At 39.9% G+C, this 21290-nt stretch overlaps 1 protein-coding gene across 7 annotated transcripts in view; it reads right to left on the bottom strand.

The window, feature by feature from the left end:
• Positions 1-21290, bottom strand: part of SUGCT (succinyl-CoA:glutarate-CoA transferase) — a 480947-nt gene that overhangs the window by 458164 nt on the left and 1493 nt on the right. For all 7 annotated transcript variants that reach the window (XM_087916660.1, XM_026702266.2, XM_087916665.1 and 4 more), the window contains exons 2-5: positions 17638-17689; positions 16938-17011; positions 9254-9339; positions 8943-8993 (exon numbers count right to left, since the gene is read on the bottom strand). In XM_087916660.1, the coding sequence (XP_087772786.1) occupies positions 8943-8993; positions 9254-9339; positions 16938-17011; positions 17638-17689 (263 nt within the window). The remainder of the gene's footprint in view (positions 1-8942; positions 8994-9253; positions 9340-16937; positions 17012-17637; positions 17690-21290) is intronic.

Below are 21290 nucleotides of genomic sequence, written 5' to 3'. Positions count from 1 at the left end.
TTCTGCAGTCAATTGGGTATATCTTTCTCCCTTGCCTTTCGCTTCCCTTTTTTCCTCACCTATTTGCAAAGCTTCCTCAGAGAGCCATTTTGCTTTCTTGCATTTCTTTTTCTTTGGGATGGTTTTAGTTACTACTTCTTATACAATGTTGCAAACCTCCGTCCATAGTTCTTCAGGCAGTTTGTCTATCAGATCTAATTCCTTAAATCCTTAATAATTCCTTAAATATACTTCTACTGTATATTCATCAGGGATATGATTGTTCATACCTAAGTAGCCTGGTGCTTTTCCCTACTTACTTCAATTTAAGCCTAAATTTTGCAACGAAAAACTCATGATCTAAAACACAGTCAGCTCCTGGTCTTGTTTTTACTGACTGTATAAAGCTTCTCCAACTTTGGCTGCAGAACATATAGTCAATCTGATTTCTGTGTTGACCGTCTGGTGATGTCCATGTGTAGAGTTGTCTCTTGGGTTGTTGGAAAAAAGTGTTTGCTTGACCATCGTATTCTCTTGACAAAATTCTATCAGCCTGTGCTCTGCTTCATTTTGTTCTCCAAGGCCAAACTTGCCTGTTATTTCAGTTATCTTTTGGCTTCCTACTTTAGCATTCCAATCCCCCATGGTGATAAGGACATCATTTTTTCTGTGTGTTAATTCTATAAGATGCTGTAGGGCTTCATAGAACCAGTCAATTTCATCCTCTTCGGCACCAGTGGTTGGGGCACAGACTTGGATTACTGTGATACTGGTTTGCCTTGGGTTTGAACTGAGATCATTCTGACATTTTGGGGATTGTATCCCAGTAGTGCTTTTCCTACTCTTTTATTGACTATGGCTACTCCATTTCTTCTGAGGGATTCTTGCCCGCAGTAGTATATCTGATGGTCATCTGAATTAAATTCATTCCTGTCCATTTTAGTTTGCTGATTCCTAAGATGTTGATGTTCAGTCTTGTCATCTCTTGTTTGACCATGTCCAGCTTGCCTTGATTCATGGATCTTTCATTCCAGGTTCCTATGGAGAATAGATCTTTACAGCATCGGACTGTCCCTTCACTATCAGATGCATCCATAGCTGAGTGCCTTTCAGCTTTGGCCCAGTTGCTTCACTCTTTCTGGTGCTACTAGTACTAGCCCTCTGCTCTTCCACAATAGCATATTGGACACATTCTGATCTGAGGGGCTCATCTTCCAACATACCTTTTTTTGCCTTTGGATACTGTCCATGGGGTTTTCATGGCAAAGATACTGGAGTGGGTTGCCATTTCCTTCTCCAGTGGATCACATTTTGTCAGAACTTTCTGCTATGACCTGTCCGTCTTGGGTGGCCCTGCGTGGCATAGCTCATAGCTTCATTGAGCTACGCAAGCCTCCTCACCACGACAAGGCAGTAACCCATGAAGGGGTAGGATAAGCTACACTAAGTAAAAAAAATGCAATTTAACAGAACCCAGAAACTTTGAACCAAATTGCTATCTTGATTCACCAACACAACCAATGAGAAGAAAGTCTATTACATCTGATGGATTCAGGTTAAGATAGTGAAATTTACCTTAATGTTATATCATTCACAGCAGTTGAAAGTGTGTATGGTGATAGCATTTATTCAAATAACTTTCACTGACATGCATAACATTATCTGCAACTTAAAGGACAATAACCATACTCCCTCAATTAGTCTATTAAATTGAGATTTCCCATTCATTTCAAAATCTGTCCACCAGCACCACTTCAGCAAAGCATCAACTTGTTAATTGTAACTTTCCTGTGGCTGAGCATGCTTTAAAAATAATTCTGAAAAATGTATTAGATGCAAGCAAGCTCAGGGTCTCTGCTATTCATTAAAGCAACCCACTTTTTCTCAAGATTCTACAGCTCATTAAAGCAAATGTCATCTTTATATAACAGAATAAAAACAGCATTCATAGCTTCTGAAATAAAAATCTATTCACAATTCTTCTTCAGAATTAATTCCAGCATCAATAGAGGAAAGTACAGGTAATCCCCCAGGTATGAATGTTCATTTAGGGAATTTTCACAGGAACAAGTTTATTCAGAAAGGATACTTACGTTACAAATTCAAAACAGAGAACAAAAAGAGGCCTCTGTAAATTTGTGACTTGGATTCAGTCACTACTTACGCGGCAGCCATTTTTAACTGTGACTTGCATGTGCTATTCGGGGTTACAAAGCCAGCAGTTTGTTTGGTTTTTGTCCCTGGTCAAATGGCCAAACAAAATCCAGTGATTTTTGCAGTTGGCCCAGCGCCGAGTTTGTTTTTGTTTTTGTTTTGTGCTGTGTGGGCTTGAGGATAGTACTAGAATTGAGTGCTAGAATTGTTTCTGTAAGTAGTTTAAAATATTCTTTTTTGTTATTCTATAGTACTGTACTGTTTGTTTGTAAACACTTTGGAAACTGCTTTGCTTTTTAAGTACTATACTTTGCAAACTATTTTGTTTGTAAATACAGTACTTTGCAAAGATAAAGTTTGTTGGCATTTGCCTTGAAACTGCTTGTAGAAATGCTAGCCAGCATCTACACAAAGCATTCTATAATGCTGTGTTTCCTTGCTTTTATTTTGGAGATTAATGTATATTACTGTAGTTTGTAGGTTTTAAATTTAAATTGCCTCCAGAACTTGTGCGTGCCCCATCACTGGACTTTTAAGAAGAGACTGGACAGGTGTTTAATCAGAAATACTCTTTTGTGAAAGCAGTGGGTTAGATTAGATGACCTCAAGGTCTCTTCCATCTCTGTTGCAAGCTGAAAGTTCTGTAAATCCTCCCCCATTTCCCCCTGGGTGCCTGGCTGGAAACTCTTTTTTTTAATTAAGTTTTTAAATTTTATTGTTTATATATATCAATGTATGAATGATGTGATAGATAGGTATCATAGATTTCAATACAAATAAGTATAATATTGTTACTCATAGTTGTTACATTTCACATTCATTATTTCATATTATTTACACATACCCTTACTGCTACCCTTCCGTTACTAAACCTTTTTCTTATCCTTTCATATATCTTAATCTACTAAAATATATATACTATTATTCCCCTCTTATTTCTATCTCTATTTTAACTTTATTTTTCCCTATACGCTATAATATTCAAAGATGTGTCCTTTCTGTTCCCATCTTTTGCCTGTTCTATTATTCGTATTCCCTTTATTAAGCTCTTCACATCTATTTATGTTGAAATTTCATTCTTCATTCTATCATTTTTCAAGGTCTTAATATATACTTCTAATACCAATCACCACCATTTAAACATTTAAAATACATCCATTCATGTTTTTTCCAATCTTCCAATCTGTGTGGTTCTATTATTAATACATATGTTTATATTAAAATATATTCTTTCATTTTCTAATCATTCATTGTTTAACTTTATCATTTCACTGCTAATCATATTTTATACATGTTTAATAATACCATCATTCAAGTTCTAATTTTCCAATTAATGCTGAATTCTTATTCATAATTTCCCCATAATTTCCCTATTTCACTCCTCACATTTATTTATATTAAAATATTCATCCTAATGTCTCTTAAGCTACTTACAAAATAATTATCCAGACTATATAATTCTCATATTAATACACATTATTAAAATATATTCATTCAAGATCTTTTGTTCTCTTTTTTCCCCTTATCCATCATCTCTTACCCATGTCCCAACTTTTAATTTTTTTTTTTTTTTGGCTTGCCTCCCATATTCTTCTCTTAAGTCTTCAACTCCATCTACTTCTACTTCTGAGTCTATATTCTGCCTATACCAGTGGTCACCAACCAGTGGGCTGGGGACCACTGAGGGCTGGTCCATGAGAAAATTTTGGTGGTCTGAAGAGAAATGTCACCCCCAGAGCACCCCCAAAGCAATTAATCCAGGCTGCGCCACTTACATGGCCCACGAGAACACAAAGCTTGCGTCGCTTGCATTACAAACAACATGAGGTAGTGAGGGGAAGAGGGAAAGGGCGAAGAGGGGCAACTTGCCCCACTCACCCCACGCCCTTGGCCTGGCCACCGGGCTGCTTATTTCCGTTTCTTTCTTCTTCTGCTTTTGGCTGCACGCAAGGAAAGCAGCAAAAGTCTTTCTTTCTCTCCCCCAAACTCTGCTAGAAATGAGTCTTTGGGACCTTGCAAGGCATCCTGCTCCAAGAGGCTGCACCGGCATGACAAGTCTCACAAAGACTCCTTTCTGCCAGAGTTTGGGGGAAAGAAAGACTTCTGCTGCTTTCCTTGCATGAAGCCTAAAGTCTCTCTCTTCCCCGCCCCCCCGAGAATGGAGCTGGAGACGGTATCCTCTGATCCCAAATAAAAAACAATCAATCGGTAGGAAAAATGGATAGGGAATTTTCCTGCAGACTTTTTTGGGGATTTTCCCAGGGTCTCTGGTCCACGGGATTTAAAATTATGAGCTTGGTGGTCCCTGAGGTCCAAAAGGTTGGCGACCCCTGGCCTATACAATCCAACTTTTTCTCCTCTCTTTACCCTTTCCCATTGTCTATTTTTGAGGCTATCTGTTCTAATTTTTATTCCCCCTTCCCCTCAAATTCTTCCTGTTTCTCCCACTTCCACTTTGGATCTTTTAAAATATTTTCCTTCTATGTTAATTCCTTAATTATGATTAATTTTGGTAATATCTCCTTGTCTTCTTTTTGCTGATTTCTCAACTCTGCTTTCCTCTCCATTCCTTCTGCTGGCTCCATTTTTCCCTCATTGTCCTGGTTTTTACTCATTGTCCCTTGTATAATATTTTCCAGTTTTCGAGCTATGTGATCAAATATTTCCTTTGTTGTTCCTGTATAAGGTCTTTAATACTTTGAAACATTAGCTCCATTCTGTTTGGATCTCCACTCATTTTCACCTTGTGTTGCAACTTAGTTTAATAATCTCCTTTTTAGTCAATTATCCAGGAATTATTGATTCAAAAACAGAGCTTCCAAGTCACAGTTTTAATGTCTCATCAATAATCAGCCTAATCAATTTGAATATACCAGGGGGTTCTAGTCATTTTTATATATTCAATAATATTTCAATAATATTCAGGGGTCTCTTAGGTAAAGTTCTTGTTTAAGTTTCAAGTCTCCAATGGTCTTAGAGTAGATACATGCAATTCTGTAGGTATTTTCAGTCCTTGAAATAGTTATTCACAAGTTGCATAATTCCCCTTCCATCAGCAGATGACGTTCTTCGCTTCAATCTGTTTCAGCTTCTCTGCTTTGTTGTTGACAAGTCCAATTTAATTATTTTCAACTTTCAATATTCCAATTATAAATTGTAAATCCAGTAAATAAACTGTATTAATTAAAAAAGAAGTTTGAGACCATCATTCCAGCATTTGATATGCCTTTTCCATACCATGTCTTTTTGCTTTGAGAGTTTAATTTTCTTTTTTATTTAAAACAAAATTTCTCTTCTTAAATTCTCCAGTATTTTTTTCAAAGTGCTTATATGCCGCTATGACAAGTAGTTTTAAAAACATGTCACTTTTAGATTTCTTGGGGTCAGATTTCAGCAAAAAAAGTATTCTCTCACCCAGTTCACACACCATTCCACGTCTCTTCATTCCTGCACTGACTTAGGTGTTCAGATTGTCCCTGGCTTCATGGCAGCTATTTTGGTTGCTGCTGCACCTCATCTTCAGATGAGAGGGTTTTCCAAGTCAGGGAAGAGAGAGGCAGTCCCCCTTTACCTCCAAGGTGGCTCTGGCTCTGGTTGGAGCCCTCCGACAGGGCAAGCTTGGAAAAGGGGCGCAGAGCTCACAGTCCTCACTTCCAATGGCGCCAGAACTACAGCTGGATGTCCCCGGCTCGAAACTCTTAAGCTAATTAGTGGCAAGTGGGTGGTGTTTTTTTTAAGCAACTGCAATCGGAGAGTTCTGTAAATTACCACCCCAATCCCTACAGCTGTCTAAAGAAGCTTGAGCTGATTAGCAGCAAATGGTTTTTTTTTAAAAAAGCAACTGCAATTGGAGAGCTCTGTGAGCCTCCTTGGAGGCAATTTAGGTCCTCAGCCAGAAACAGTTGATAGGCAGCTGGTAGGAAAGCCTCTCAGTTCAGTTAATGATAGCAGCGATCAATTAATGAATCAGAGGAAATAGTAAGTCAGATCTTCGCTCATTTAATGAACCTTTTGAATCAATTAATGAATTTGATTTTAAAATTAAGTCTGATTCATTTGATTACTTTTTTGACTTACAAACCTAATGGACAGATTTTCAAAGCAGCAGCTTTCAGTACAGTTGTACTTCCTTCAAAAGCTATCCTAAAGGTAAAGGTTCCCCTTGCACATACATGCTAGTCGTTTCCAGCTCTAGGGGGTGATGGTCATCTTCGTTAAAAAGCCGAAGAGCCAACGGTGTCTAAAGATGTCTCCCTAGTCATGTGACTGGCATGACTAAACATCAAAGGTGCACAGAACACCTTTCTCACCAAAGTGGTCCCGATTTTTCTACTTGCATTTTTATATGCTTTCGAAATGCTAGGTTGGCATAAGCTAGGACAAGTAATGGGAGCTCACTCCTTTACGCAGCACTAGGGATTCGAACCGCCAAACTGCTGACCTTTCTGATCAACAAACTCAGCGTCTTTAGCCACTGCTAATCCAGGTGTCAGCAACCCGTAGCTCCAGAGCTGCTTGTGGCTCTTTGGGCCCTCTGATGCAGCTCCCTATCAGCTTAACGCACCACTGGTTGCCCCGTCCCTCACCCTTCCCTCCCAGTCAACTCCTCACCTGAGAAGGTAAGGGTGACGGCGGCAGATGGAGACTCACTCCATATTCCTAAGTGGGCATGAAGCGCCCCTGTACTTGCCTCTTCTTCCAGCCCTTGTTGGTGCTACATGCACTTGATTGGGGAGACATGTAACTCTCTCTCTACTCCAAGACACTGGCCCGGCCCAGCTGCGGATGATGCTGATGCTCTCACCGCTTCCATGGCCTACTCATTGCTCTTGTAGCTTCTTTCACAGCACACTTAAATTTAGTGCACTTTACAAGGGAAGAGACAGCATCCCCTCCTCCTCCTGGAGCCCATTCCAATGCAGAGCATTGGCTGCAGTCAGGCTGCAGTGTCTTGGGTCAGAAACTCGTGCATCTCCCCGAGCAACCGAGGTACAGCACTAGAAAAGGGCCAGAAGAAGAGGCAAATAGAGGGGCGCTTCACTCCCACCCTGGAATATGGAGCAAGTCTCCATCAACTGCCATCACCCTTATCACCCTTAGGCAAGGAGTGACTGGGAGGAGAGGATGAGGGGCAGAGCCAGCCAGGGATGGGTTCGGCTAACAGGGAGCCACAGCAGGGGGGCGAAAGAACTTCATTTATCTGAGAAGCTGAAATGACTCTTGATTTAAATCGTATGGTAAAAAGCACCCAAAGAAGAAGAAAAAACATCATCAGCAGAAAGAGAGATGAGATGGTGGGGGGGGGGAGAAAGAGAGAGACAGAGAAAGATGAGAGGGGTATGAGAGAGAGAAATCAGCAAGAGAAATGAGAAAGAGAAAGAGATGAAAGAGGTGGAGAGGGAGAAAGAGACAGAAACATGAGAGAGACAGAGAAAGAGGGAGAGAGAGATGACAGAGAGATAGAGGGAGAAAGAAAGAAAAGAGACAGAAAGAAATGAGAGATGACAGAGAAATGAAAGAGATGAAAGAGAGAGAGAGACAGAGACAGAGAGAGAGACAGAGGAAGAGGGAGAGAGAGATACCTGTTTCACAGAGAAAGAAAATACCGGGAGCCACAAACTCTGGGTAGGAATGGCTGGGGGCTGGTAATGTGACTGGATGGGAGTGAGTAATGTCAAGTTGGCCATGCCCACCAAGATTTTGTGGCTCCCGGTGTTTTCTTTTCTGTGGGAAACGGGTCCAAATGGCTCTTTGAGTGTTTAAGGTTGCCGATCCCTGGGCTAATCAATCCTAGACAAGTATACTTGCAACAAGTACCATGAACTTATTATCAAACAAATATGCATACTTCTAAAATAAATACAATAACATTTCAGTATCAATAATTCACAGTCTGTAAATTTGCAAATCTTTTTTCTGGACTGTACCTGAGGTTCTAAACTTCTACTATAAAAATTTTATAGGTATCTTATATGATAGCCTTCCCTATTTCAAGTATTCACACAGATATTATAGAATATCAATTCCTATAATCAATGCTGTGCTGGAAGTGGCTCTTAGCAGCTTGCAAGAGATAGTTGTTAAAATTTTCAGCAATTTTGTATGCTGGTTGTTAAATCCAATTAAAATATGAAATGGCATCTGGGAAAATGGTCCATTATTATGGAGGAACTGGTCTGTTGTTTTTTGTGTTTCAGTATTCTTGTTTTTCTTGGAAGCCCTACTACCATGGTAATTTTGATGGTTCCTATTGTTCAACATGTACTAAATATTTTGATTCACTTGCAGATATTAGCGATTAGAAGTTGTTAGCACAACAGCAAGAAACTTCCATACTATTTAATTATGATTGTCTATTACTATAATTGACTGATACAACAGCAATAACTAAAGATCCTTCCTGAAAGTTGGAGAGAAAAAAAATCTTCCAAATAATAGGAAGATTTTTTTCTCCCCAACTTTCAAGAAAGATGCTACATATTCTTACTTTGGAATAAACCCAATTCAACTCAGTGAAACTTATTTTTGAATACCACAGAGTATAAGTTATCCATCCATGATATGAAATATAGGGAAATGACTTAAATTTAGAAAAGTATTAATCTGTCTAATTTAGGAAATCTAGTGTGATTGGTAGAAACACTTTAATACTTTAGACTTGGATATGACACAGTTTGAATTACTATTTATTAGCAAAACCTATATTCTGTCATTAAATGACAACCTCTCCCCCAAATATCTATTGCATATTTTTCAACATGAGCACTTTCCTTTGATAAATAAGGATTTATTTTTCAGTTTAAACTCACCTCTTTAATTATCTTTGCTCCCTTGGCCTTCTTCATATTGATAGCTATACTCTAGTAAAAAGAAAAAATGTAATTCTCTTAATAATATAAAAACAACTTTGTATTCAGTTATCAACTTTATTATTGAATTATTGACATTATTGGGAAAAAAATCCACTTAGAACGTTAATGAAACAATGAGTCAATTGCATCTAATAGCTTTTTCACCTTTAAACAATGCCCTATGTATGCATATGCAACAGGAACTGCCTATGTAGAAACAATGAATTGAATGCTTTAAAATGTTTAATGTTACAAGGACTTTTTATTACCTTTTTATTTCTGTTTACACTGAGAAAATAAACACTTTCAGTTCCAACAAATGGTGGTCCCCAGGATCGAGTATCATCCCCAGACCCTAAAAGTAAGAATAGCTAATATTAACACATTTCTAGCAATATCCTGTATACTTACCAGCATGTGATTGCAAGTTCCAGCTTAAATTATAACCTTCAAATCCTTTAGTAGCTATAAAAATATTCTTTTCAAATGTCAGAAGTTTTAGTGCTGAAAACTATGGCTGCATAAAATTCAGTCCTATTAAATTGATGCAACATAGATGAAGATATTACTACTATAATACAAAATTATTATAACCAGTTTAGAAAATCATGTAGCTATTTAAGAAAATATTTCTGCATTCACTCCATCTTATGATTCAAGTCCTCAAGATTACGCTTCAAAATGTAATTGGTGACTATACATTTCCAAGTAATCCAGTCCCACACAAAATTCTCTTGCAAAACAAGATCAAACTTAATTAAAGGCTTTCTATGATATGCTGTTTTCTAGTAATGATGAAGTTCTAAAAATAAAAAATCATTTGTTTCTAAAGTTTCTAAAGTTCTAAAAGGTATATATTGAATCTTTAGATTTGTACCTGGAAAATGATGTATTGCCAGAAACCCATTTAAATACAGAGAAGTACACATTCACACATGACAGACAGACCAACATATAGATAGACCAAATGACAGAAAAACAGACAGAGGCAAATAATCTTCTGCAATAACAGATATATATAGCAATTACTTCAACATCTAGAATTCTAATAAGCACATTTATCATTCCAGAGCAAAAAACCTTATAAAATGGAGTGCTTATAAAACCTTATAAAAACAAGTGCTATATTCCTTTCCAGAAATTACCTTGAGAGTTTGTATAGTCATCTATTGCCTGGGAAGCAGAACTAGGAAACAGTTCATAGAAATGTTTTTCACACAAGACAACACAAATAAAGGGCTCTCAAGTCTTAAAACTTCACACAACAGGGCACTGGCTTATCTGAGACACCCATTCTCACTGGGCTGCAAGAGAGTCCAGGTTAGGGAAAACTCTGCCTCCTTTGTCTTGGGATGGAGTCTACCAAGCTGTTTAGACCTGCTTCTGTTGCCATGTTTACCCAGCTTTCAGTGAAGAGATCTTGACAGATCTGTCATGTCTTCTGAAAACAAATAATAAGATACCCCCACCCGAGCTACCAGACCTTCTCAAGGTGGGGCTGGACTCTTTCGCAGTCCAACGAGAATGGGCATCACAGGTAAGCCAGTGCCCCTTCTCCGTTAGACTGCTGCAAGAGTCCAGGTTAGGGACTTACCAAAGCTGGCGTATCTGGTCCAAGGGTTAGGTCTGGTCCAAGTCCATCTGCTGCAAGACAACCTGCTGGAGCACCCATCTGCCAAAGGCTGCATCCGCAGAAGCGAAAGTGTCCAGACAGTAATGATGGATAAATGGGGAAAGTGATGACCAAGTGGCAGCCTGGCATATCTCCTCTATAGAGACCTGTGTAGCCCAAGATGCAGTTGTGGCTGTACTCCTTGTGGAGTGAGCAGTAAGTCTACTGGGCACATGGAGACCCTGAGTCTTGTAAGCCGTAAATATGCAGGAGGACCAAATCCACCTGCCCATCGTAGATGGAGAGATTTGGTAATGTGGCCGGTTGAAAAAATACAAAAAGCGATTCTGTTTTTCAGAAAGAAGATGTCATTTTAACATATATATATAGTGTTCTGCGAACATTGAGAGCATGCCACTTCTTTTCAAGCAAGTGGCTAGGATTCGGACAAAAATCCGGCAATATCAGCTCTTGCACTCTATGGAACAAAGAGTTAACGTTCGGAACAAAAGTAGGGTCTAACTGCAGAACCACCCTATTATGGTGGAAAATGCAGAGGTCTGCCTGCTCTGAAACCCTTCTAGCCGACATGATAGCTACCAAGAAGGCCACCTTAATTGTGAGGAACCTCAGGCCAATAGATCTCAATAGTTCGAAGGGAGCCCGGGTAAGAGTCTGCAGGACTACTGAAGGTCTCATGTAGGATACCTGTGGACTACCGGTGGTCGCAGGTTCATAGCTCCTTTGAGGAACCTATGACCAAGGGATGGTGGGAGAGACTCCAATGTACCTGCAGATAATACTGAAGACAAAGCTGCCACCTGCCTGCGAAGAGTATTGGGCGAGAGCCCTCTGTCCAGTCCATCCTGGAGGAATTCCAGAACATTGCTTATAGAAGTCGAAGTGACCGTATGTTTAGTTTTAGTACACCATAGGCTAAAGGTCCTCCAAGTGGCTTCATATATGTGATTAATTGAAGCTTTCCTAGATGCCTGGATAGTTGCAATTACCTTAGAAGAGAAACTGTCCTTGGCTAAGGAACCCCACTTAATTGCCAGATATCCAGCTGGAGCCTTTGGGGTTCCGGATGAAGCAGGGCCCCCTGGCTGAAGAAAATCTTGGGGGGGGGGAATCCTCCAAGGTTGAGCCACCAATAGTTCACCAGATCCATGAACCAGGGACATCTGGGCCAATGGGGGGCCAGGAGTAAAACCTCTGCCTTCTCTGGCAACACCTTCCTAATTATAACCGGAATGAGAGAAAAAGGCGGAAAGACATACAGGAGACCCATGGCTACTGACTCTGAAGAGCATTGATCCCCTCCGCCCCCAGTGTAGCGAACCTGGTGAAGTGCCTGGGCAGTTGGGCGTTGACTGGAGAGGCAAACTAGTCCACGGACGGTGTTCCAAAAAGCTCTGTCATCTCTCTGAACAAACCTGAATGGAGATAACATTCTGAGTGATCTATTTGAGCTCTGCTGAGCCAATCAACTTGTACATTGTCAACCCCCGAAATGTGTTCTGTCCTGAGGGACAGCAGGTGCCTCTCCGCCCAAAGACCTAACTTCTCTGCCTCCTGAAAAAGATTCTTGAATCTGGTTCCCCCTTGATGGTTGATGTGAGCCTTGGCTGCCATATTGTCCATCAGTATTTGGACATGAATCCCTGCTACTTTGTCCAGAAAGTGCCTGAGAGCCAGATGAATGGCCTGAGTTCCAGCCAATCGATCAGTCAAGAGCTGTCCAGCTGAGACCACCAATCTTGAACCATTTCCGATTGAAGATACGCTCCCCAACCACAAAGGCTGGCATCTGTGGTATTAACCATGTGACTGGGCTCCTTGAAGATTTGACCCCTGCTGATGGCTGGGGACTGCCACCACCAGAAAGATCGGATAATTGAAAGAGGGACCAGGACCTTGATTGATGAATGATTCCTGCCTGACTTCTGACAGGATAGGAAAAACCATTGAAATGACCGGTCATGAAGTCTAGCCCATGGGATGATGGATATACAAGACACCATCTTGCCCAGGAGTTGCAACAGTAGAGACAGAGGCACCGTGCATTGCTATTGAATCTGCTTTGCTAAGGACTCCTTTGTCGATCTGGAGACAGAAAAACTTCACAGGAAACTGTGTCTATGACCGCCCCCAAATGTAGGTAGTCAGAAGCAGATGACTCCTCTTGATATTTACGAAAATCTATGCGACTGCAGCACCTGTAAAGTAAATTGAAGATCTCTCTTGTCAGCGATGTCTGAGGACAATTGTCTTAAAATATCATTCAAGTAACACTGAACACTCACTGGCAGGGCTCTTAAATAAGCCACAAGGGCAGCCAGTATTTTTTATAAATACCCTGGGGGCTGACGAAAGCTTGAATAGTAATGCTGTCCATAATAATGGAAATGGAGAAATTTGTGATGAAAAGGCCAAATTGGCACATGGAGGTAAGCCTCCTTCAGATCTACTGATGTGAGGAAATCACCTCTCAAACTCTCTCTAGGATGATCTATAGTGACTGCATTTTGAAATGCTAAAGGATATAGTTGTTCAGACATTTAAGGTCCAGGATTGCTCTCCAGCCCCTCAAGGCCTTTGGAATGACAAATAATTGGGAATAGAATCCCTGCCCTTGCTGATCCTCTGGTACCACCTGGATAGCTTGGATATTCACTAAGTGTTGAATGGCAGTTTCCATGAGGACCCTCCTAGCATTGTCCCGAGAAATGGGACAGTGAATAAAGAACCTCAGAGGAGGGGAGAGGAATTTGAGACAAAGTCCTGACTTCACTGTCTGCAAAACTCAGGCGTCAAATGTTATATTCTCTCATCGAGACACAAAGATGGAAAGGGAGCCTCCGATGGGGGCGGGGGTTGAGACATGCAGTAACTTGGAACATCAGAAAGGCTGACCCCCTCCGCCTCAAAAGAACCGCTTGCCCTGAGATGGTGGTAATTGTCTACCTGAACACTCTGGCTGTTGCTCTTGCCAGGCTGGAAAGGCCCTTTGAAAATGCAAAAATCTAGAAACAGAATCTTGGCAAAAGGAAGAGGGACGTAAGTATGGAGACGGTCTCATCTCAGACCTTTTGAGGATGGAAGGGGCAATCTTCCTCTTGTCTCTGGTCTCCACCTGGAAGGGCTTCAGTGAATCTCCGAATAGCTTGTCCCCAAGTGGGGCTGAAGTTACCTTATGTTTCCTCCTAGAGTCCGCCTGCCAGTTGCAGAACCACAACTATCTCCGCACTGTCATTAAGGACGCTATAGCTTTGGTAACAAACTTAGCCGAATTAAGTGTTGCATCTGATGTAAACTCAGTAGCAGCAATGATTTTATTCAAATCTTGATGCGCTCTAATGTTCCCTGCCGACACGTGTTCTTGCAATTGTCTTAGCCAGTGAAGCGAAGCTCACGTGAACAAGGCAGTGAGCAAGGACAGTGAGTCAAGGCCAGGACTGCCCAGGCAGCTGCCTGATGAGTCCTTTGCAGGGTCTGCTCAGACCACTTCTCATTCCCTTTCAGCACGTCCTCTGGCTCTGTAGGAGACCCTGAAATCGATGTTGAGCTAGCCACTGAGGTGTCTACCATGGGCAATTGCAAGACTTTGGCCAAATCCAGGCCCACCTTATAAAATCTTTTATTGTTGATAGTAGGGCTAGGACCCGGAGTGGTGCACTGTTTAAGCACCACATCAAGAAAGAGCTTGGGTGATGGTAATACCTCTATTTGGACAGTAGGCTGCAGAAAAAAGGGGTCTCCCTGGGACTGGCCTTCTGGGGAAGGCTCTACTTTAGCCTCATCCAGGGCTAACTGGGCAATATCCTTGGCCTTATACAAGAGGGACTTAAACAAGGTAGGCTTAAATAATCCTGTAAACACTGGTAGTTCAGGTTTAACGCCTTCATCTTCTGACAAATTAGAATCCCTCACTTTCCCTTCTTCCTCGTCTGAATCAGAGGAATGATTGTGTTCTGATTGGTCTAAAGTACATGCCCCCTGATATCCCAGCCATTCACTGTGGGAATAGTGGGAGGCCTGCATGGGGGTTCTAGTAAAATCAGTCCTCCCCAGTGGAACTCGCTCCTGAGGCTTGTACAGTGCTAACCAAGTAGGGGCCAAAATCTGTTGAATACCATCAACAATACCCTGCCTAACAGCAACAGAGACCACATTTATCATATGATCTGGAACATCTACTCCTGTGTAAACCCCAGGATAAAGGCCTGCAGCCCTAGAGGTAAAAGTGGCTTCAACTGGAGGCATTTGCCATATATTTGGCTGATTACAGCCAGAAGCAGAAGATTCTGGCCAAGCAACAGGCCTGTTGCTAGGGTTAGTTCTGCTCAAATCCTGTGGCAGGGAGGAGTTAAGCTCACCAGGCCCATCTGGAGACCAAGCCTATGGCAGTTGGAAAATAACTATCTCTGAGTCTGCCCTGGCAACATTTGAATGGGATGACAGTTGCCCCCTCCCTTCTCTTTGCTCCAGACCCTTGGCAAACTGCCTTTCCAGGGCCTCATGCCTCCTCTTTTCCACCTTTTCTTCAGCTTTGGTTTTCTTCTTGTTTGCAATGGCCTTGGCTTTGATTCTGGCCACTGCCTCTTGGGCTGATGATTGGGCCTTAGCCTTTTTCTTGGTCTTTGATGAGGCCTGTCCTACAGCAGGGGAAAGGGCCTCTCCACAACCTGCCTCTAATAACAGGTTTCTTGCGCCCTCCATTTTAACTTCTAGGCCAAAGATCAGATCGAAGGTAGCCTCTGCCTTATCGTCATCTGCCCCTAAGATGGCCAGGCAAGCGGAACAATCTGCGGTGAGGCCTTAAATGCAGCCCTTAACAAAGGGCAGGAGACCGGAATGTGCCAAGCTGCTGAAACCGATCAGCTGTTTGGCACTAACCTGAAGAGGCTTTCCATTGGCGTGGGATAGTTCACAGCCTTAAAATAGGGAATTAGCCTACCTGTAGGCAATGTAGCCCTTATTGTTGCCCGCCTGGCTTGCCGGGATCACTTACATCTCTGATGGCCACTTGAATGCCCTCACCGCTGGGAGATGAAGCCCTTCCCACTCCGTGCAGTGTTGCGCTCGCTCTACGGGTCCCCAGGAGCAGGATTCAAAGTCCAGCACCGATAACCAATACCAAAGATTGAGAATAAATTAAATTCCTAGTTCTGCTGAAGCGAGAAGGAAGACACGACCAGCTCTGATGAGGGACTGAGTTGAAAGCTAGGTAACCATGGCAACAGAGGCAGGGCTAAACAGCTTGGCAGATTCAGTCCCAAGATGGAGGCAGAGTTTTCCCTAACCTGGACTCTGAGCAGTCTAACCTGAGCAGTCTAACAGAGAAAATAACATTCTTTATTACTGATATCATTGTTTCTTTGTTTTTTCTAATCTAACATTTATAGCTAATTTTGGATCTACAGTAATTTTAAGCAAATTTGCAGAGCAATACTAACAAATAATATCTTTTGAAAAGCAGGACAACACATGCAGAATTTAGCAGACAGAATCAGGGGAAAGTTTATCATCATTTCCACAAACAGCAGACACTTTCAGATTTGTAAATAAGGATATATTTTGTTTCATCTTCATCATGATGAGCAATATATGGCTTTCCAGTTGTTATTAGATGCCAATTACCATCAACTCTTTTGAATATGCTTCATCTTACAATAATTGAGATCATGCTGAGTAACAATTGGGTCATCTGTAGCACTTTACCAAGGATTCCAACTAATCGGTCTAATTTATTATCATTTGTCACTCCAGATGAAAAACATGATTATAGAGAAGTTAATCTGTAGTTCAATTTTTAAAATATTATAAAGATTTAAAATTCTATTTAAACCAGATACTTTAAGCTGTCTTGAATTAAGAAAGAAAAAGAAAAATGCTGTAATATTTAGTATTCTATTAAAATGTTATGTACTTCAAGAATTTGAAGAAGGATGAGTTTCATTTCTCTATTTGGTTTCATTTTAAATATTAATGTTTAGAATATCTAAATATTGTACACCAGGTTCCCCCAATCTACTCACTCTTAAAAAAAATTATTGTCAAAACCAAGGATATTTAAAGCCTTGAGATAAAATGTCTTAGATGTATTTAAGTCTTTGTGGAACCGTGACCATTGTTATGACCCCATGTTTTCCAATTTTGAGACAGGATGAAAAATATTCATATTTTCATACCATATTACTATCATAATTTTCACCATTCCCTCGTTCTCTAACTTTAGTTATTTTTAATATGCTTTTCTTGATAAACTAAAATAGTCTGGAACGTAAAAAATGTCATCCCATAAGTATCTTTCATATTTTTAAAAAAATCATGTTTACCTGGTTTCTCCACTTTGATTATTTCAGCTCCAAGATCCCCAAGGTTCATTGTGGCAAAAGGTCCTGCAAGCACTCTGCAACATTTCATAATGAAATTAATGCATGTATGTATACATTTATTTATTTTTATAGCACTTGTATGTCCATCTATCTCATATAATTATTCTAGACAGCTCATAACAATCCATAAAATCCATGGCTAAAAATAAGAGAGCTCTTCCCCCAGGCACTAGACCAAGCACGCTCTCACATCCTAGCTAGCTCAATACTTGAGGAAGTGCCGGGTCCCTGGGACTCTTCACATTAGATATCCCTACAGCAGCCAGCAAGGTACATCTCTGAGGTCTCATCAAATGGCAACATTTAAGGAAATGGATGTGGAACACATCCATTCAATCTAACCTAGGCAATTCAGCAAATAACAAAAATATTATTTTTAAAAATTTATTAAGAATTTTCCTAAAAATAAACAACAAATAAAAATAAAGGAGGGAGGGAGGGAAAGTAAGAAAAAGAGCAAGAAACAAACAAAAAACGAGGAAAAAGAAAAAACTATCAAAATACATTAATTATCTTGGACTTTCTTTCACAGATAATTACAATCTTATTGTCCCTCCCCGAAAAAGGTTAACATTTTTGTCAAAGATTTTTCATGAGATGATTTAATAATTTTATGAGCTGCATCCAAAGCAGTACAAACCTTGTGAGATCAAGAATTCTCACACCATCAAGTGGCTTCACTGTATCAGCACCTGATTATGAATAGGAAAAGGCTGTTACAATCATCAGTTCATTATCAGGCTGGTGTCCTATTTCACAAAAAAATTGTTCACTTTAATTTAGCATAATTTGCAACTTCTAAATGTACATCATAAAGAGCAAATTTCTGCAAAGACCAGAAGCAGGGAAAACCTCTAGTAATTTTGACCACGATTATCTTTTGTATTGAAAAACTTCCTTCCTTCTTTCAGAGAGAAATCTTGGTATTTAATCCAATTCTGTCATCCTTTGGAAATATGTTTTTGTTACATGTGCTTATGTTAAAACGTACAGCCTAGTTTTCTTTTAAATATTTTTGAGTGCCTTATTTACAAGAGGAGGCACGATTGTTTTTTCTAGCACAAGAGTATAAATTGGCTAAGACTTTTAAGTGAAAGGGACTATTTGATGAAAGATTTATGATTTAGAATAGAATGTTTACATTTATGTATCAGCAAATGAACATTTTTTTAAAAAATGGAAAATCTGTGCTCAGAACCACATTCATTGTTAGATCAAAAAAATGTGTATTTTTGGTAGAAAGAAGAAAACAAAAAGTAGCTGAAACAGATAGCTTTATTTGGGAGCTTTATTTGGGCATGGAGATATAGGCTTTTCTTTTTGCAACCTAGCGTAAAATCTAAAATCTATAACCATGTCTTTCACCTAGAGATGAGTTTCAGGATTTTGCAGGACTACAAATCTAAAGGGAAAAAAAGATATTTTGGAATGTGTTACAGGCATACATGTCAACATTTTAAACCAAACATTTTTCTGGTGAAATTGTGTTGCAGCTGCAAAGTATCTTTTCCCCTTAGAAACTGAACCACTGTATACTTCTGTCTCATAACTTTGATAAAATCCAAGAATACTTGCTTATGTTAGTAATTCAGAGGCAGTTCTAGATGCCATCTGAAATCCTTAGAGACTGTAATACAGCTTAAATTTAGTTTAACTGCTCTATTATACACATATAGTCCATTTGAAAAAAAACCCTACCTTTTCCTCTTAACCCGTGTATATAATTTCTATTTGGAAATCCAAATCCTGCAAACATCATTACCTCTTCTCCTTACCTCTGCTTCCCTCCTGTTTTTTTATAACATATTATCTGATTAAAAGTTATGAAAGCTTAAACATTTTTGTGAGCCTTAAACTAATCTTTAAGTATTTCTCTCATATAGATTTTTCTTAAACTCATAGCTGCCTTAACTTTTTAACATGGTTTTCTTCAACCTTTGAAAATTTCCTCCAAATAAGAAAAAAAGTGTTTTAAAAAGTGAAAGATATTTTCCAGGCATCTTACCACTCTTTCAACTGAAGGAAAAGAAAAAAGAAAAACTTTTTTTGGAAAAAGCTTTGAATTAACAATGCCAAGAGAAAAAATATGAAAGGGGAAATTTTGATTTTATAGTTTTATTAGCTTTGCAGCTTTTCCACCCTGCTGTTTTTAGCTGCTTGAATTGTGCTAGAAATGAAACAAACTGAAGAAATTCTTTTTGGGTTGCAACCTTTTCCTTTACTTGGGCCTTAATAATGGCAAATTATTGTGCCTGGACCATGGTTAACAGAGAAGACATGTGATGGACTTTTCTGAATTTTGCCCATCTCCCATATGACAAAAAATCAAGTGCTAATTCCTTTCACTTTCAGGGGGACAGGTCTTTGGAGGACTGGTTTAAAAAAAGACAGCAGTTTTTCAGGTCACTAGAAAGAAAGGAGAAACTTGACATAGCTCTTGTTGATTTCATCAGCTTAAGTCAAAAGAAAGTTGATATTTCAAAGTTCCACTATACTTCTTAAAAGAATAAAATACTCAAAGAAATAGCCAGCATTTCAAGAAACCAGGCATTTTTTTTTAAGATCCAGCTTTTCATATGAGCCAGCAGTGTGCAGTAGCTGCCAAAAAAGCCAACACAGTCCTAAGCTGCATAAACAGAGGGATAGAATCAAGATCACATGAAGTGTTAATACCACTTTATAATGTCTTGATAAAGCCATACTTGGAATACTGCATTCAGTTTTGGTCGCCATGATGTAAAAAAGATGTTGAGATTCTAGAAAGAGTGCAGAGAAGAGCAACAAAGATGATTAAGGCAGGGGTGGGATTCTACAGGTTTGCACCTATTTGCTAGAACCAGTTGTTAACATTCTAAACAGTTCATAGAACTGGTTGTTAGAAGAAATTACTGGCCTAATCCTGTAAAAAAGGCAGGAAGGAAACTTTCTGGTGTTGCTTACAGAAATTGCCTCTCTGTTAACCCTTATTACATTCTTGGCAGGACTAGACTTCCTGTCTCTGGAACTTCTCTGGAGTTTTTTTTCCTCCTTTGCTGGTACTTTGCTTGTGTGGAGTGACCATTCAAAGTTACAATGGCACTGAAAAAAGTGACTTATGACACTTTTTCACACTTATGACTGTTGCAGCATCCCCACAGTCATGAGGGGCCAGGCGAGGAGATGAGATGAGTGATAGAGTTAGCCACATCCAGCCAGTCATATGACCACCAAGCTCTGCCCACCAACTAAGCCACACCCACAGAACTGGTTGTTAAAAAATTTGATTCCTACCCCTGGATTAAGGGACTGGAGGCTAAAACATATGAAGAACGATTTGCAGGAAGTGTGTATGTCTAGTTTAATGAAACGAAGGACTAAGGGAGACATGATAGCAGTGTTGCAATATCTCAGGGACTGCGATACAGAAGAGGGAATCAAGCTATTCTCCAAAACACCTGAGGGCAGGACAAGAAGCAATGGGTGGAAACTAATCAAGGAGAGAAGCAACTTAGAACTAAGGAGAAATTTCCTGACAGAACAATTAATCAATGGAACAACTTGCCTCCAGAAGTTGTTAATGCTCCAACATGGAAGTTTTTAAAATGATGTTGGACAACCATTTGTCTGAAGTGGTATGGGATTTCCTGCCTAAGCGGGGGGTTGGCCTTGGAGATCTCCAAGGTCCCTTCCAACTCTGTTATTCTATTCTATTCTATTCATGGCAAGCAGACTGACAGCTCAGTATAAAATAGTTACTCAGAACAAAGAAGAGGGATGGGGGTGAAGGTGGGAATTAGAATCATTTGTACAAGACAGAGGACCAGACTGCCCCGTTTATGCCAGTGGAAAGAATGAAACACTACTGTTCAAGTAGAGCAATATAATTTCAGAGATTGTCTTTCTAGCAGCAAAAGGGCAAGATGTACAAAAATGTCATCAATTCCTGCTTTTCCAGAATGGCAAGTGGTCTAGCCTTATATTGGAGATTGGGAGAATGGACCTTGTAGAAGAGTGCTTAGATTTGGATCTATGTTAAAATATAACCAGCAAACTCTTCTGAAGCAAAGAGATACACAGCTTTTGTGTTTCATACTTGGACATATATCTAAGGGAGCACGAGCATGGCAAACAATTGACTGGGGAAAGTAAAATCAAATATAGTTTTATTTGTTTTTTATTTAAATGTAATTATAGTTAAATATTACTGCTATGGGTATTCTACCTGTATTTTGTAAGTCTCTGCTTCATTTAGAAAATCTCAATTCAGTGAAACTCTTGAAGGAACTCCATGGAAACACCTCTTCTCGGGGCTAC

Source organism: Pseudonaja textilis, chromosome Z (genome assembly GCF_049901715.1).
Source record: "Pseudonaja textilis isolate UNSWEBS1 chromosome Z, rPseTex1.2, whole genome shotgun sequence".
In the NCBI taxonomy this organism is placed as follows: Eukaryota; Metazoa; Chordata; class Lepidosauria; order Squamata; family Elapidae; genus Pseudonaja; species Pseudonaja textilis.
The sequence above is the reverse complement of the archived record's forward strand: the minus strand, read 5'-3'. Positions and strand labels throughout refer to the sequence as shown.